This window comes from Podarcis bocagei (genome assembly GCF_964188305.1).
Source record: "Podarcis bocagei genome assembly, chromosome: 10".
In the NCBI taxonomy this organism is placed as follows: Eukaryota; Metazoa; Chordata; class Lepidosauria; order Squamata; family Lacertidae; genus Podarcis; species Podarcis bocagei.
Window position 1 is genome coordinate 60,534,481 of NC_138135.1, and position 19,081 is coordinate 60,553,561.

The following is a 19,081-nucleotide window of genomic DNA, read 5'->3' on the forward strand; positions in this document are numbered from 1 at the left end:
ATTTCTCTGCAGAAAGAACACTGCTGGTGATCAAATTGGTGGTTGTTTCAGCTTCCATAGAACTGTTGGAAAAACGAGGAGATTTTGGCCCTGCACGGTTCCCCAGTGTAGACTGATATTATTATTATTATTATTATTATTATTATTATTATTATTATTATTATTTACCACCGTTCATCAAAAGATCTCAGAGTGGCTCACAGAATAAAATACAAAATAAATCACATGTAAATGATTAAACCAAAACAACAAAACAATATTCCCCCCTTCCCACAGACACATTTAAAAGGCTGTAGGATATTAATCAGCCAAAGGCCTGGTTGAAGAGTTTTCACCTGGCGCCTAAAATACATATAATGAAAACGCACGGCAACCTCTCTGGGGAGAGCATTCCACAAGCAGGGGGCCACTGCAGAAAAGGCCTTTTCTCATGCAGCCACCCTCTGGATCTCACATGGAAGAGGCACACGAAGGAAGGCCACAGATGGTGAACGCAGATTCCAGGATATTTTATATGAAGAGAGGTGGTCCGTGAGGTAACATATAAGTGTAAAGCTACTGCAGTGCCATTTTAATTGTTCATTTAGAAAACAAAACACTGCGTATTGTATTGTCATCATTAAATGGTCTATTTTTATCATAGGCGCCGACTCCATGGGGCTTGAGGGGGCTCGAGCCCCCTCAAAAAATTTTTTGGGGGGGCTCAGCCCCCCCAATAATCTCGGGCGGGCGCCCTTTCAGCAGAGCGCCGCCGCCGTTCCCCGCCTCCTCCTCACTTGCTCCTTCGCCAGCCAGCCAGCCGCGCGCCCTAATCGGAGGCACTGCCGGAAATCCCGCGAGAACAGGGGAATCCCGACTGGCCACACCTCCCAGCCAGCCAATCGGCTGGCTGGGGGGGCGTGGCTTGCCCTATTTAGGGCCGGAGCCACTTTATTTGCATATTCATGAGCTTATTTATTATTCATGAGCTTTCCCGGGCCCCCCCCAATATTTTTTCTAAGTCCGCGTCCCTGATTTTTATACTGTGGTCAATTTGTTATGTGCGAGATGTAATCTTCTATAAGTGAAGCTGAAACATTTATACAATCTTGTAAAATATTTTGTCCATGGTAATAACTTCCCCCTAGAATGCGCCTGCCGGTGGGATAACTTGAATTGTGATAGACATTAGCCCTCTTCAAGCGTAATGCTAACAGTTATGGAGAATATGTCATCTTGGCTCTTGCATGCCCAGTGCCAATGTCTAGGGGGAAGAGGAAGCCTTCGCATGAAAAGGCTGACACGTGATATGGAACTGTAGATCACATGGAAGTCTGTATGAAGGTTCCCACCTTTCCAACATTTGAACTGGATGTGGAGGGGCTACTTGGCAGAGATCCACAACCTTGTCACAAGTTCTCCTTGACTACAACACATAGAGAGGGCTCTTCTTCCATTTTGATACAATGGTCCCGGTGACTTAGCCAAAGGCCCCATATATACTTAGGTGGCAGTAAGTCCCATAGGTCTTACTTCTGAATAAGCATGCATTGATTTTATTGTTGTTACATTGTACAATTAATAAAGCCGTAATGAACACTTAGATACATGCATGCATACATGCACACAATTAACACAGCAGTCACCTGGATCCTTTTCATTTGTAGCTTAAATGAAAGGGCACGAAAAAAGGGAGAAGCAGAAATTAGTAGTATTAGTTTACCTCCATTATGTAAGTCAAGCTGTAATGTATAAGAAATCAGTTTATTCTAGCAACCAAAAATATGCAACCTCTTTAACATCCTGTCAAAAAGAAACAAATTCATCCCGATAATCAAGTTCACAACATAATTTTTATATGGGATCAGCAAGAAAATAAATGATGTCTGTGACTTTATTTTCTATCCTATAATGGGCATTATATTTCTTCATATGGAAAAGCCTGAACAGTGTTTTTGTTAATTTCTATGAAATATGCTCTGTTACCAACAAGAAAACCCATTTTCTGTGATTAATAATTGGATGTTTTTTCACAACCAAAAATAATGATTGGAGTAAATGTACTGCAGATGTAAATCAGAGAAAAAGATCAACGTTTTTAAACATTCCATTGACACCGGCAACCAACTGAACTGATACTGGGTCAACCAAACTTCTGTAGGCCGTCCGTCAGGTATGGTATCTATTTTGCTAAGAAAATGGTATTTGATGACTGTGGGTACTCTGAATTAAAAACATATCCTGACATTGCATGCCAAGAAAAACTGGATTGTGCAACTTGAATGAATTATACATACTAAGCAATTTCACATAGTTTTGCTTGCGTTGAACTGTTGTATTTCTGATAGCATTTCTGCAGTGCTGCAAAACTTCACCCCTGCCCTGACTGAAATCTGCATCATCAATCCAGATAAAGAAATCACTGTCTACAGCTATCCTTTCCCATTATCTACAAATTAGAAACTATTTCCAAATAACTACAGGGTGTATTATTATTAATATTTCACTTATTGTTACTTACTACAAAAAAAGAAAGTCTCAAAGGGCCTTTGTGAACATAAAGAGACCACTGACATCTTATGAAAAAGCTGATATAACAAAAGGTTTGACATCAAAAATCTATAGCATACTCCTGGATACAACTAAAAGGAATGACTTGGGGATAAAAGCATGTGACAGAATTCAGTCTTTCAGTGACAGAAGAAAATTGAAAATATTTTGGAAGAATACTGGTACTTCATGCTTATGAGAATAGCAAAAACGTGTCAAAATGTATCCAATATGTATTGGAGATCTAAGAGAGGAAAAACAACACTGACTTATTATTGTAAAAGGTATCAAGGATACAATTATGGTATGTGAGGCAAATTAATTCCCCAGCAATGTTACTGGGAGCAATAAAGGGGCAGGTTCAAAAGGAACGTGTTGTGTTAGTTGTGAACATGTTAACAATAGCATGTGCTTCACTGGCTAAAGCATGGAAATCAGCTTGTTGGCTAACTCTTGGCCAGTGAAGGAGAAAAACATGGGATCCTATGTTTATAGACAAGCTTACAGTTAATAAATGTTTGAGGAAAAGAAGAAATGCCTGTACAGAAATCTTCTTAAAAACTGGATTCTGTTTGTAAAATTTTGGAACTGAAAAATTAGGCCCTATGGGCATGTTCACTTTGAAAAGGAATTGCTATGCATAGTTCCATATGCATATCCATATGAAAGGATACAGTATTTGGAGCTGTTTAGAGAAAAAACTAGACAGTGGGACAGGGAGCAACATGTGGGGATAGTGGAAAGAGAGACATTTTTCTCCCTCACTCATGATTCCAAGACCCAGAAACACCAGGAAGCTGAATGTGGGAATATTTATTAACGCTACCAATCTCAAGTCTTCCCATGTTTCTGGATGAAATAATGTGATATTTTTGTTGTTATTTACTGTATGAAAGAAACCTTTAACTAAAGAGAGAGTTAGGCCTCACTTATCTTTTGTTTCCGTTTAGGTTTTTGTACTTTACACTGTTGACTCAAATCACTTAAACGCAATAATCTGAGCCAGTTATATGGCCTTTTTCCCCTGGGAGTGTCAATATGGAATTCCTGTTTCCGTCAAGAACTAATTCTGTTCATGCTTTTATTCCCCACAACTCAAGGGGGGCACATATAGGATCTTGCCTCCGTCCCACCAGTCTGACTCAGATATACTTGGCCCTGGTCTGTGAGCTTTCATACCTAGTCCCCACGACAAAAAAAGAAATTAAAAATACATTGTACTTTGTAATGTGACTCCTTTTTTACATTTCTGTAAAGTTTCAGAGGATCTAAGGAATGACATATTTATATCACCTGTAAACAATGAGCTCCACACTAAGATTACTTTGCTTGACTCTCAGCCCAGCTTGGGTGCCTTCTTTTAGAAACTTTCTATTTTTACACCAATTATGCCAAACAAGCTTGTTAAAAACTCTAGATAATTGAACAGCAAGAGCCCCCTGCTGCAAGCATGCATAGGATGCTAGCTGAAGGTGAAAAGGTATCTTTCTCATTTTCAGAAAGCTCCACATATATCCTCCTTCATTTAAACACAACATGATATCTTAATTAATTATGATAAACTGGTTACTGAGGTGCTTTCATGTTGTTATTCCCATGATATAATATTGGTTGCTATAGTGATGAGATGGCTTTATTTTTTTGGTTAATCACTCAAGAGATTGGCTAACTCATGTTTGTCAGTGATGGTGAAGAGACGGGAAAATAAGTTAAAACGAATTGTTAAATACAACCGGCACCATTCCTCTCCCCTGCTTTTGGTATTATTTGAGACTACAATTTCAGTCAGGCTAAAAATAAACTGTTGCAGAATATACTGAGCATGTGATTAGAAAAATAATAATCTATACAATGGCCTCCGCCAAATTATGAATTTTAAACAACTCATGTTATTGTTATGCTTAGTATGAAGACGTTGCAAATTACCTTCGCCAAGAATGGAGACTCTCCCAACATAGCAGGAGAGAGAGAGAGAGAGAGAGAGACGGAGATAATCAGATATTGATGGGGGAATTTCATTATCTGCATTCCTCTTCAGTTGGAAGAGGAATAAGGCTCCCATCTGCAGTTTGCCTGGAGGTCCGGCACTCGCTTCCCCATGGAATGTGAGGGCAGGCAAAGACACTGGGTGCATGGAGCACTCTGGCTGCCGCGACCCCCCCCCCAATCCCGTTCCTGGAAGCACAGGTTATCCTGCTAATTGGACTTTAATTGGAGTAAACTACAGGTGTGTGTCAGAGACGATGAGATAAGAAACCGCAAATACAACCCAGCTACAAGGATGTGAAAGGTTTGGATTGAGAGCGGATTTCATTAGGTGAAAGAGACAATACGGGGAGGGAGCCCAAGGTTTGCTTACTTACGGTTTTTCTCTACATTCATGATATGGCAACCCTCTGCCCCAGAATGCAAGTTTTATTTTAAAATATCTGCACAAGTGAGGACGGAAGAAATTGGAATAAAGTGGTACCTCGGTTTTTGAGCGTCTCAGATGCAGAACGTCCCCAGAAGTAATTGCTTCTGTTTTTGAACTCTTTTTGGAAGTCAAACGGCTTCCGCTGAGTCCCCCCCCCCAATTGTCTCCATTGAAATTGCAGATCGCCCTTTGCGTCTTGGTTTTTTAACGTTTTGGAAGTCGAACAGTCCTCCAGAATGGATTATGTTCAAAAACTGAGGTACTACTGTATAATGTGGAATTTAACAAAATTGGAACTGCATGTTTGAGAGAAAGGAGCTGAGAGGGAAGGGGTGAAGAAATGCTGTGCTTTGAAAATATAGAGCAAAATCTTCCGTAACCTCCATTATCCACAAAGGAATGTGTATGAGATAAGGATAAATGGGCATAAATCAGCAGCAGGAAGGAAAAGATTCTACCAGCTGTGAGAAGAGAAGTTTTTGGATTAACTATCTGCAGTCTGGATTCAGACCGTTCTTCCTAGGCTGGAAAAATGGCAAAGGTGGCTTGTTTATTGGAAGGCAAATCACGGGACGAAGCGATGCAGTGACTTTTGGAAACTGTGAGATAACAGCTTCTCCCAAGACATGACAGGAACCATCAACAGTTGCAGGAGTAAAGGATACAGCACCCATATATGGATGGGAAAACATCATGGGGAAAATTGTCACACGCAGGAAAAAATGAGGATTACAGCTGAAGTTCTTCACTTAAAACTTTATAAATTACCTATTATACCAACACAAGTTGAAATCACAAGATAGTAGCTGTTATATAGGAGATTCTTACATCTGGATGGAATGAAAATTATTAACAATTTGGAACACAGAAAAAATATAGAAGAATGAACTCATCAATTCTAGCATGCAGGGGGCCCAGTTTAATTAAATTGTATAATTTGACATTTGAATAAATGGCGTTAATTGGTTAAAATTGGGGGGGGGACTTCCGGGTTGGCGCCATCGCCGAATGGCGGACTCCCTCCGAGCTCCGGAGGGAGCCTGCTCGGCAGGGGTTGGGTCCTACCGCGCCGGCGACGCGGGGACCCTCAAAAACCACGGGCACGGAGCCCGTGGACATGGTTGACTCGGCGGGCACCGTCAGCGCCCCCCCAACCCGCGAAGGAGCCTTTTTAAAGGCTACAGAGCGGGGGATGGGGGTGGCGTGGTGCTATGAGTCCTCTGCTTTCCCTGCCGAGCGAAGCCGCATGGCATTCGACGGAGAGCGCTGACTTCTTCTATTGAAAATTTAGACTATAAACAACAACCCGTGAGTAATTTGGAAATCGGACTTAAAAGGAGAATTTTTTTCCCCCGGATTCGGCACGAGCGGGGGAGATCCAAAAAGGAAGTCAGTCTCCCCCCTATTGTAGACATTTTAAAACAAGGATTTGGCAACTAAGGTCGAGAAAGGAGCTTTGCTTCTGTTTATTGATAAAAATTATTAATTCCACGATGGGAAATTATAAGAACTGTGCTGGAGGAGAAGAGTGGATGGTAAGAGTGAAAGTGCAACCCCCCCGGGAACCGGGGCGATCCGCGAGAGAGCCTGGCGAAGAGAGACAGAGACTTTGACAGCTGTCAAAGTAGCTGTCAAAGTTGGAGGATATAAAGAGGACTTTGCTGGTTAGTTTGGTTACAATTTGGATATAAATTGTCGAAAATAAGGAATAACAATTTGACTTTTGGATTTGAGGAAACAAAGTTACTATAATCCCCCTAGAGGGGTTTTGGGACATTACAAGAATGGTCGTAAGTGGAAAAATACTCTTGGAATCGCACAGGACTTGTTATCTTCTGGGAAAGCTGCAAAAACGAAACAGTATTTTGTCTACAGAGGTGTTTATATTAAAGGAGACAATAGAATCATCTATTGAAGAATGGAAGGGACTGGACGCAAGCTTTTGTTCCTGAACTAACAACAACCCCTGTAGAGGTATCAAATTTTTGAATTAGAATGTTTTTGCAGCGGAACAGGAAAAGAAACCTGAGAAAGTGAGAAAAAAGAACAAAGGACTGATGACGACTTGGAAAGAACAAGGGAGGAGCCATATTATTGTGAAAGACCAAGGAAAACTAAAGGCCTGTCAGGGGCCTCTTTAAGACTGGGCGTTTGAAGTTAAACATTATTAAAAAGAAAAAAAAAAAACCGGCAAGGTGGAACTGGAAAAAAAAAACCCGGCTATGGACGTGAGATCTCCAGGCTGACAGTAGATAGATTGATGGACATGGGGAATCGAAACCGGGGAAGGGTGGGGGGAGATCTGGAATCCAAAGGGTGTACATCTATTTTCTGAATCTTTTTATATTTTTTACCTTGTTTGGACGTGTTTACCAAAAAAAGGGAATTCGTGGAAAGAAATTGGGGTGGGCCTTGGGGGAAAAACTTTCTTTTAATGATGAGGGATGGTGGAATGTAAAGGGAAAGTGGTTATATTACTAAATTGAATAGTGGGTTAAACAAAATAAGTTTTAAATTGGGAGTAAGGACTTGTGGAACTAAATTAATGAAAGGGGAATACAATAGGGAGGGGGATGGGGAGTCCTGGAAAGATGTTAATGAAAGTAAGGCTTTAATTGTTAAGGTTTATTTTTTCTTTTTCTTTTCTTTTTTCTTTTTTGAGTTTTGGAAATTTCAATAAATATGATTTTTTTTAAAAAATAATTGGTTAAAATTGGGATTGTTATAATGGGGCTGTTATTGGAACAATATTGGTACACACACACACACACACACACACACACAATTGTTGTAAACTACAGCATCCATCATCCCTGACCATTGTCAGGGGCTGACTGGGGCTGATGGGCGTTGGAGTCCAATAACATTTGAAGAGCACTAAGATGGGGTAGGCTGAGATGGAGATGATCAACAATCTGATTTGGTGTGGCACAGCTTCATATGTTCCATACTTTCCTTTGCAAAATAACCCATTACAACTCCATCATGTTTCTGATTTCTTCTTAAAGATTATAGGTGATGGTGGAATAAAAAAACCACACCACAGCATCTTAGGTAATGTGGAAATATAAAGCAATGTGATTATCAAGTCAGAAACCTAACATTTTCCCATTTAACCATAGAGATGGTGGAAATCTGGCAGCGAAAAAATGTACAGATGAATATCTGTATCATCCTGTGTTCCTTTGCAAGTCTTGTTGCATATAAAGAAGATGATCTGAAGGCAGCCCTGTTTAGGGATTTTTAAAAAAATGTTTAATGTTTTATCATGTTTTAATATGCTGTTGGGAGCCACCCAGAGTGGCTGCGGAGGCCTGGCCAGATGGGTGGGGTATAAGTAATAAATTATTATTATTATTATTATTATTATTATTATTATTATTATTATTATTATTATTATTCACCAACAATTCTTGATGTTGCAAGCCCCTTTATTATATGTTATATAAATGTATCTGGTTTCTATTCAAGATTTAAATGATTATTTATCATCTGAGACACCCTGCCCCACCCCTGGGGTTAAAACACTACTCACACAAAAGGGAAATTTCAAAAAAGTCCACTCTCTCCTATTGGAAGAAAGCTTTCTCTAGCTTCACAAGTAAGTGAGCCCATTGGCTGAGGGCTCGAGATGGATTTCATTATGTGTATTCTTAACGGTTCATTAATAAACAAGGGGCAACCCGGGAATTGGAGCTAGGTAAGGGGCTATATTCAATGGCTCCGGAATGCCCAATGTCTCTTCCTTATGCAACTAAGTTCAAATGTTAAAACTGGGCAAGAAAGTACCCTCTAGAATGGGTTGATTTGGGCCAGTTATGCGACACACAAAACTGCCCTTAAAATAAAGGACAAAGGAGAACTTCAGCACAAAGCAAAGATCATTCATTCAAGCGCGGTCCCAGGAGGTATATTAAAGCCATGAATAGGAAAAAGCTCAGTAGTTCACCAGCTGAGATTTTAATGAGATATTTCTCCTTGCTGTGGTACAGGTTTTGCTCAGGAAAGAGAAAAGGCTGCTCACAAAATATATTCAGTTAATAGGCGCCGATAGCTTTTGCAGCCACTCTGGTAGCTAGCTGATTGCTGTACTAACCTTCTGTTTTGGCATAATCTGTAAGCCGAGTGTAATTGATCAAGGCTGCTTTCTCCAGACATTTTCTAACCACTTTCTTCACTTCTTCCGCTGGTATGGGAGTGGCAATATCTTTCATTAAAACCTGCGTCAAAGACAGTGCTTGAGTTAGACACATTACCATAACCCCCCAAGAGAAAAGGTTTCAACATATACTAATAGTTGTTTTAGATTTGCTGGCAATTAGAGACTGAAAGAAAAGGAAGTCGCTAATCGACTTAGCTATTAATCTCTGCAGATTTGAGTGAAAAGCAGCCGTTTAGGCCGTAACATTGACTTGCCCACCTGCAGACATCATTTCTAAATGAAACACAAGGCTAAAACAAGTGTTTACACAGTACTTAACATACATGTTATCTTGTAATATTTATAGCCGTTCATAAGGTCAAACTATCTTTATATTAAAGATTGGGGGCAGGGGAAAGGATGAGAAAACATCAACTGGCTTGAGTTCATCTACAGCACTTGTAGGGAGCTTTCACATGGAAGTTTATGTGGTGTAGTGGTTAAGAGCAGTGGACTCGTAATCTGGTGAACCGGGTTCGCTTCCCCGCTCCTCCATATGCAGCTGCTGGGTGACCTTGGGCTAGTCAAACTTCTCTGAAGTCTCTCAGCCCCACTCACCTCACAGAGTGTTTGTTGTGGGGGAGGAAGGGAAAGAAGAATGTTAGCCACTTTGAGACTCCTTCAGGTAGTGATAAAGCGGGATATCAAATCCTAAAAACCCTATTGTGGAATAGGGTGCTGCTCCTACTCAGAAGCTTTTCATGGCATCTGCATGATGTCGTCATCATCAAAATGCCAGTCCATACTTTTTCTTTACTTAAATCTGGATTTGCCCTACCACACAAATTCCAATAAGAAAAATACCTCATTGCCGGCACAGGAAAATAATGGTGGTGACAGGTGAAGGGAAGGCCACAAGAATGATACCGGAGACTGGTATTGGGTTGAAACAGGCCACAAAAGAGTAGGTGCGGCTAAGGCAAGACGATCAGCCAATATTTTATTCAAATTGGTAAAAAGGTAAAGGTAAAGGACTCCTGGATGGTTAAGTCCAGTCAAAGGCGACTATGGGGTGTGGCGCTCATCTCGCTTTCAGGCCAAGGGAGCCGGCATTTGTCCACAGACAACTTTCCAGGTCATGTGGACAGCATGATGAAACCACTTCTAGCACAACAGAACACCATGACAGAAACCAGAGCCCACAGAAATGCCATTTACCTTCCTGCCACAGTGGTACCTATTTATCTACTTGAACTGGCAAACTTTTGAACTGCTAGGTTGGCAGAAGCTGGGACAGAGAAATGGGAGCTTACCCCATTGAAAGGATTCGAACTGCCAACCTTCTGATCGGCAAGATCAAGAGGCTCAGTGGTTTAGACCACAGCACCACCTGTGGTACCTCTGTTTGAACTCATGCCTCCTAGGTCTGAATTTAGCTCTCCGGACATTGTTCATGAGCTTCCTAAGATTTCTTGAAGAGTCTAGCAATGGAAGGTATTTAAAGCAGTATGCAGTAAAGGCAAATTTCCTTAAACACGGGTTATCATGGATAGTCGCCACTGATAGCCTTATACTGAACTAGGTCAACCTGTAGACTGATCCAACAGACTTTTACTTACGTTTTTTAGGGATTACATTTTATGAGCATGAAAGACTTTACTTACAGTGGTGCCCCGCAAGACGAATGCCTCGCAAGACGGAAAACTCGCTAGACGAAAGAGTTTTCCGTTTTGTTTTTTGTTTTTTAAATAATTTTTATTGCATTTTTTCCAGATAGAGATGTACAGTGTAGAGCAAACAAAGAAAAAGAAGAGAAAAGAAAAGAAAGAAAACAAACCATTTCCACAACTTATTTCAACTTTCCATCGGACTTCCCCGCGTCTCCCGTACAGTGCAATCTTGACAATAAATTTATCAGCAAATTATAACCTTGTTTCATCTGTTTCTTTTGTACTTTCAATTGCAATTTAAGTTTAAATCCCTTATTATCCATATACTCTATAAGCAAACATATTATCCTTTTTGTCCATTTAAACATTAATTCTTTCATTAATATTATTTAATTTCATATATATTCCACTCTCGTTGCTGGGGCTAACATTCAAAGTCATGCGATATCCTATAGTTCATATAACTTATAAATTTTTTGCAAATAGTCCTTAAATTTTTTCCAATCCTCCTCCATTGCTTCTTCTCCCAAGTCTCCGATCCTGGCAGTCATCTCGGCTAGCTCCATGTAGTCCATCAATTGCGTCTGCCACTCTTCCAGTGTGGGCAAATCTTGAATTTTCCAATATTTAGCGATAAGGATTCTTGCTGCTGTAGTAGCATACATAAAAAACATTCTATCCTTCTTTAACACCTTTTGGCCGACAATGCCCAAGAGGAAGGCCTCCGGTTTCTTAGGAAAGGTGTACTTAAACACCTTTTTTTAACTCATTGTAGATCATTTCCCAGAAGGCCTTCACTCTTGGACAAGTCCACCAAAGGTGAAAGAATGTCCCTTCAGCCTCCTTGCACTTCCAACATTTATTATCGGACAAATGGTATATCTTAGCAAGCTTGACTGGGGTCATGTACCACCTGTATATCATTTTCATAATGTTTTCTTTCAGGGCATTACATGCCGTAAATTTCATACCGGTGGTCCATAACCTTTCCCAGTCTTCAAACATAATATTATACCCAATGTCTTGAGCCCACTTTATCATGGCTGATTTAACTGTCTCATCCTGAGTGTTCCATTTAAGCAGCAAGTTATACATTCTCGATAATACCTTGGTCTTTGGTTCTAACAGCTCTATCTCAAGTTTCGATTTTTCCACCTGGAATCCTGTTTTTTTGTCCGACTTAAAAACCTCATTAATTTGGGCATAATGAAACCAATCTTGCACCTTATCCTTTAATTTTTCAAAGCTCTGCAACCTCCAATTGTCTCCAATGTTTTCTATTATTTCCCAATATTTCGGCCAGCCGGCCTCCATATTGGGTTTTTTCCGAGCCTTGGCCTCTATTGGTGATAGCCACCTCGGAGTCTTACTTTCAAGTAAGTTTTTGTATTTTATCCAGACCATAAATATTGCTTTTCTGACAATATGGTTTTTGAACATTCCGTGTGTTTTTGCCTTGTCATACCACAAATACGCATGCCAACCTAACGAATTATTAAAGCCTTCCAGATCTAGGACATCAGTGTTTTCTAGCAAAATCCAATCTTTCATCCAGCAGAAGGCTGCAGCTTCGTAGTATAACCTTAAGTCTGGCAGGGCAAACCCCCCTCTTTCTTTTGCATCAGTTAATATTTTAAACTTTATTCGGGGCTTTTTGCCCTGCCAAACAAACTTCGAAATATCCTTCTGCCACTTTCCAAAACATTCCACTCTGTCCACGATCTGCAAGGCTTGGAACAGAAACAACATTTTTGGCAAAACGTTCATCTTTATAGCTGCAATTCGGCCTAACAAGGATAATTTCAATCTTGACCAAATTTCTAGGTCTTTTTTAACTTCTGACCAACATTTCTCATAGTTGTCTTTAAATAAGTTCAAATTTTTGGAAGACAAGTTAACCCCCAGGTATTTCACTTTTTTAACAACATTTAAGTCTGTTTCCTTCTGAAACCCATCTGTTTCAGAAGATGTCAAATTCTTTCCTAATACCTTAGTTTTTTTGTTTGTTCAACTTAAATCCCGCCACCCGACCAAATTCTTGAATCAATTCTAAAACTCTTTTGGTACTAGATTCTGGCTCCTGTAATGTTAAAACCAAGTCATCTGCAAAAGCTTTCAGTTTATATTGTTTCGCTCCGACCCGTATTCCTTGTACCTGCCGGTCCTTCCTAATCATATTCAGCAACACCTCCAGGACCGAGATAAATAATAAAGGGGATAGGGGGCACCCCTGTCGTGTTCCTTTTTCAGTATGGAACTCTTCTGTCACCACATTGTTCACTATCAACTTAGCTTTTTGTTCTGAATAAATTGCTTCTATTCCATTTTCAAACCCCCGTCCCACTCCCATCCCTTCCAAGTTTTTCTTCATGAACTTCCAAGAAATGTTATCAAAGGCCTTCTCTGCATCAATGAATATTAACACTGCTTTGGTGTTAATATTTGTTTGCAAAAGTTCCAGAATATCAATAATGTTCCTGGTATTGTCAAACAAATGCCTGCCTGGAAGAAAGCCTGCTTGGTCCTTATGAATTACTTCATTTAGTACTTTTTTAAATCTATTTGCCAAAATGTCTGCAAATATTTTGTAGTCCACATTTAGGAGTGAGATGGGACGGTAGTTCTTAAGTTGAGTCTTTTCAGTTTCCACTTTGGGTATCAGTGTGATGAATGCTTCTTTCCACGTTTCTGGTGCCCTCCCTCCCCCCATAATCCGGTTGCAAACCTCCATTAATGGTTGTATCAGGTAGTCTTTTAACGTCCTATAATACTTGGAGGTAAGTCCATCAGGGCCTGGAGATTTGCCTAGCTGCATGTTCTGAATGGCATCCTCAATTTCCTGTTGTGTTATTTTGTGATTCAAGATTGATCTCTTCTCCTGAGATAGTTCTGGTAAGCCATTGTCTTTCAAAAATTGATCTATCTCAATCACTTCCTCAGGCCCTTGGGTATATAATTTTTTGAAGTATTTCTGGAAACACTTTCTAATTTCTCCCGGGTTCTGAATGTTTTTCCCTTCAACTTCTAGGTTGGTAACATAATTTAATTTTTGTCTCTTTTTCAACTGCCAAGCTAGCAGTTTCCCACATTTCTTCGCCGATTCAAAGGATCTTTGTTTCATTTGTTTAATTTTCCATTCCACTTCTTGGTTTATCAGTTTCGTATATTGTGACTGGTGGAATTTAATTTCTCTTAAAGTCTCTTTTGATTTTGGATTCAATCTTAACTTTTTCTCTCCATCTCTTATCTTCTCTAGTATCTTATCCTTTCTTCCATTCCAGAGTTTTTTCTTGATCGTATTCTGTTGTATCAGAAACCCTCTCATTACAGCTTTACTTGCATCCCAGATTGTTCTTTTTTCCACCGAGGTGTTCAAGTTGATTTCAAAATAGTCCTTTAAAGCTTTTTGGGCCTTCTTTACAATCTCTTGGTCTCTTAACAGATTGTCATTCATTTTCCATCTGAAGGAACCGGCTGGGGTGAGTCTCACTTCCATTTTCAAAGCGTTATGGTCGGAGCAGGTCTTTGGGCAGATTTCCACTCTTGTAGTCTTAGGTGCCAGCCCTCTAGTTGTCCAGATTTGGTCGATTCTTGTCCATGACAGGTGGGCCTCAGAGAAAAAAGTTCCTTCTTTACCTAAGGGGTTTCTCGCCCTCCATATATCAATCAAGTCCATATTGTCAGTTAGTTCAAAAAAAGTTTTTGGTAGTCTGCCATCCTTGGTTAAATTCTGGTTCTGTAACTTATCCATATAAGTAGAGACCACCCCATTCATATCTCCCATCATAATGATGTTAGAGTAATCCAGATAGTCCAGTAATGTCTCATGTAGCTTCTTATAAAATTCTGATTTCCCCTCATTTGGTGCATAAATTCCTAATATCAAAACTTTTTCTCCTTGAGTTTGTATTTCAATTGCCAGGATTCTTCCTTGTTCATCTTTAAACAAAAATTTCGGTGATAGGTTCTCCTTTGCGTAGATCACCACGCCTCTCTTTTTAACTCTGTCCGATGAGATAAATTCTTGGCCTAGTCTTTTGTTGATTAACACTTTCCTATGGAGCCTAGTCACATGAGTTTCTTGCAAACAAATTATATCCAAATGTTCTTTTTTCAAAATATGGAAGATCCTTTTGCGTTTTTCCGGGGAATTTGTGCCATTAATGTTCCAACTATACAGCTGCAGAGACATCCTGTATCAATCTGTTGTTGCTCTTTATGGGGTGTCCTCTTTTTTATCCAAATCCGAGGGAGAGGGTGTTGGTTCTATTCCAGGCTGTGGTGGAGGCCAAGGAACTGCTATTCCCTTCTGCAGATCCTCTCCGTGGTCGTGCAGGAACTTCTGGTTGTCCTCTTTTGTTTTGATTCTAACCTTCTTTCCTTTGTAGTTAAATGATAAACCTTGTGGGAACTCCCACCTGTAGGGTATCCCGTTGCTTCTCAAAAGTCTTGCTAGGTCAGTATATATAGATCTGAGATCCAATAGTTGTTTTGGTATATCCTTGTAAATCTCCACTTTTCTGTCCTGGATCTCAAGTGATTTATTAAAATGAAGGTCAAGTATTTTGTCTCTCTCCTGTTTAGTCCTCAGTATGATCAGACAGTCTCTGGGCCTGTCCTTCTTTGCTACTCTTCCTAGTCTAAACACAGTTGTTATTTTAAAGTCTTTGTCTTCCTCTATACCCCAGAACCTAGAAAATTCCGCTGTCAAATAGCCGGTCAGATCTTCTTTCTCAAGCTCTGGGATAGAGCGTAATCTTAAATTATTTTCCCGATTTCTCAATTCCACCATAGACAGGTAGGCCTGCTGGTCACTAATGTGCTTATGTAGTGGCCTTACCTCTCCTTTCAGTTTGTCCACTTTCTGATTCGCTTGATCAGCTTTTTCATTTGCTGCCTCAGCCAATTTCCGATTCTCAGCAGTGGCGTCTTTTAAATTCCCAATTACTTGTGAATGTTGTGCCACTTGTTCAGATAGTTTTGTGATAGAGGATGTGGCTAAGTCAATTTTTGCTGTTTGGTCATCAACCTTCTTATTTAGAATCGCGAATTGTTGTAGCATTTCATTTAGAAGGGTATCAGATCCCCCAGCAGCCATATCCTCTGTTGTTGGCTGTTCAGCTTCCTTTAATAGGGCTGTTGTTGGGAGTTCGACTCCCTTTAATACAGCAGGGACTGACGATCTGCGAGACTGAGAAGTCAAAGTTGTTTGCACAAGTTGGCCTTTCCCTGCTTTCGCTTTTGCAGATCTTGTTTTCAGAGGGCCACTCATTCCACACCTGTCTATGAGTCAAGGTCAAATTGTCAAATGTTCCATGAGAAAGACAGTCTCAATGTAGATAACAAAACAGCAGAGAGTCAAAACAAAGTTAGTTCCCAGGAGTTTGTAAATCCCAGACTCCACTAGAGGGAGTATTGTCACAGTTCATGAAAGAAGGAGAAAGATTTAGTCGCCATTAAAGTTCCTGCAGCTGAATAACTTAACAATAGTCCTTAAAATTTTTTCCACTTGCAGAGCCCTTCCAAAGTTGCCACAAAAGTCACATCCAAAGGTGCAAGATACAGTTACTTGATTGTATCTTCCAGTAATGCCTCTATGTATCTATTTCAGCTTTATATATTGTATCCGCAAAGACAGCTCTTTTCCCTTCTGCCAGCCAGAGGTTGGGTTCTAAAGTTTATAGAGCCCGCAAAGGGAGAAGGCCCCCAGTTCACATCAACACAATAACATAGAGAAGAAGGAAAAACTTGCCTTTCTTTTCAATTGCCAGTTCTGCCAGATGCATGATACTTCCGATTTTATAGTCCCTTTCCACTGCTCCCAGCTTGTCAGTTCCTTTGCCTTTGATCTGTAAGCCTTGCCGGAAGACGGACTTCCTTTTTTTCGTCTCCCGCTTTCAGCCAAATTCACAATTTGTAGTTCCAAATAGAGTAATTCTTACTCACGAGTAGATGATTTAGAGTCCAAATTTTAAGGAAGAAAGGTCAGCGCTCATCAGCAGCAGCCGCGCGGCTTCCCTCCCGCAGAAAGAGCGATGAACTCACAGCACCGCTTCCCCTCCGCGCTTCCGGAGCCCCTTACGGGGTCCCTTCTTCGTTTTGGGGGTCGCTCCAGGTGCCCGCCGAGTCCCACGGCCACGAGCTCACTCTGCCCGTGGTTTTTCTTAGTGGATCGTCGCTGTGCCGTAGCGAACGATCCTTTCCTGCGGAGCCCCTCTTCAGAGACTGAAGAGGACCGCCATTGCTTGTTTCGCGCCGCCTCCGGAAGTCCAAGAGTTTTCCGTTTTGGAGGTGCTTCGCAAAACGAATTTCCTATGGGCTTGCTTCGCAAGACGACAATGTCTTGCGAGTTCCTGCTGGTTTTTCCCCCTCCCCCTTTTTCTAAGCCGCTAAGCCGCTTATCAGCTGATCTGATCAGCAGATAAGCCGCTAAAAGCCTCTAATAGCGCTAATAGCGCTAATCTGCTAATCCGTCAATGGGCTTGCTTCACAAGACGAAAAAACCGCTAGACGAAGAGAATCACAGAACGGATTCTTTTCGTCTTGCGAGGCACCACTGTATTTCCATGGAGAATTCCTCCATAAAGTATATTGCTATGTGAGAGAATTCTAAAGATATGAATCCCATGACTGATTTAAAATAGTCTAAAAATATTTAAAGTCATGTTCTACTCAACTGATTCGGTACTAAATAGGTGTCTGCCCCCCCCAGGGGGGGAATTAACATTTTGGAAATAATACCAAAGTTTGTAATGTGTACACTTTGGTCAATTTCTAAAAAATACACACGTACTGGAAAAACTTAAATGAAACTCAGAACGTACCCTTTCGAGTAATGAAAGTGTAGCTTTTAACGCTCCTTCTGGACGCCCAAAAGGGAAACAATACCTTAAAGATAGACAAAAGATAGACCCTTTATTAGAATCATAAAACTGTACAGTTGGAAGGGACCCCAAGAATCATCTAATCTAGTCCAACCCCCCGAATTGCAGGAATCTCAGCTAAAGTTGCACCTCTGTGTGACAAGAACATTTGTATATATTTCTTTTAAAATTATTTAGAAAAGTATGTGCTCCTTTGGGGGCATAGGTGGGTGGGCACGAGGGACAGAACCCCAAAGTTGTACAATTTCCTGCCCTGAGTGGTATAATTGACTCTCTCATGCCAATCATTTAGGCATGCTCTCAAAACACATTTATTCATGGATGCTTTTAATGTGGGTGTGCAAGGTTTAAGGCTCTTCATTTCTATTGGGATGGCTTCAAGATGGAACTGGGTCAGAAGTAAAATGTGTACTACCCCAATTACTAGTATTGTTTGAGATTTCATAGAGGTTTAAATCAACAAGATTAACAAGTTAGCAGTGCAATCCCACACAGAATTACTTAGAAATAAGCAGGCTACATTAAGGTTTATGGGACCTGCTTCCAGATAAATGAGTACAGGATTGCAGCCTTAATAAACTTCTACATCCTCAGCTTCTAATAACAAAGGTATTGCATTTTCTTGCCCAAATATTCTTAGATTATCTGCATGATTTTTGCCCTATCCTTGTGCTTTCTCTTGTTACCATATAAAATATGTTAAGATATACAGAAACGCTACTGGTTGTAAAGTTGCATTTCACATTCCAAATCGCTATGACATGCCTAGTGTAAACAATTCGCTCTCCACCAAGGACAAATAGCAATGACTGATAGGCAAAATCAGTGTTAAGTGAGAAAGTTATATTTTTTTAAAGGAGGGGTCATTTGTGCTATATATTTTTGGTCTGCACTATCCATGCTTGCAAGTCTCTGATCTGTTTGCATAACCGGCATAAATTGGTACAGAATGGGCAAAATTCACATGCGACTTGCAACATTAGGTAGAGTAAATGTCTGATTCTTTAAAAAAACCAACTGACGGGAAGAGTGATATTCCTCTTCAAAGGCCTTAGTTGGTTTATAAAAACTGAACGGCATTCAAATTTAAGATTGCACCAGGATCTAAACCCTAATTCACCATCTCCTTCTTTCCTCATAGCAATAGGCATGTCAAACTTGCAATATGCAAATGTTTACCTGAAGTGGCTAATCTGGTTTTCCAAAAGAGAAGTAAGCCTTTCCTTAATATCTTCAAACTTTTCTTTCTCTTCAATGGTTACCGTTCCAATTCCATCTGGTCTGAAATGTACAGGTTTTAAAAAAACGCATCATAAGTTTAAGGACAGAACAGTGGTAATCGTGTCTTAATTCATTAATGCATCACCTTGAAAACATAGGCACTTAGAGTTTACCAGTTATAATTTCACATAACACTTCAGCATCAAAAGGAGTAAAGGGG

At 40.3% G+C, this 19,081-nt stretch overlaps 1 protein-coding gene across 13 annotated transcripts in view; it reads right to left on the bottom strand.

Annotated features, from left to right (window-relative positions):
• Positions 1 to 19,081, bottom strand: part of CADPS2 (calcium dependent secretion activator 2) — a 356,172-nt gene that overhangs the window by 87,277 nt on the left and 249,814 nt on the right. For 7 of the 13 annotated variants that reach the window (XM_081211431.1, XM_081211429.1, XM_081211426.1 and 4 more), the window contains exons 14-17: positions 18,820 to 18,921; positions 17,581 to 17,644; positions 9,042 to 9,165; positions 1,626 to 1,646 (exon numbers count right to left, since the gene is read on the bottom strand). In XM_081211431.1, the coding sequence (XP_081067557.1) occupies positions 1,626 to 1,646; positions 9,042 to 9,165; positions 17,581 to 17,644; positions 18,820 to 18,921 (311 nt within the window). The remainder of the gene's footprint in view (positions 1 to 1,625; positions 1,647 to 9,041; positions 9,166 to 17,580; positions 17,645 to 18,819; positions 18,922 to 19,081) is intronic. The other 6 variants (XM_081211433.1, XM_081211428.1, XM_081211424.1 and 3 more) reach the window with 1 other exon arrangement.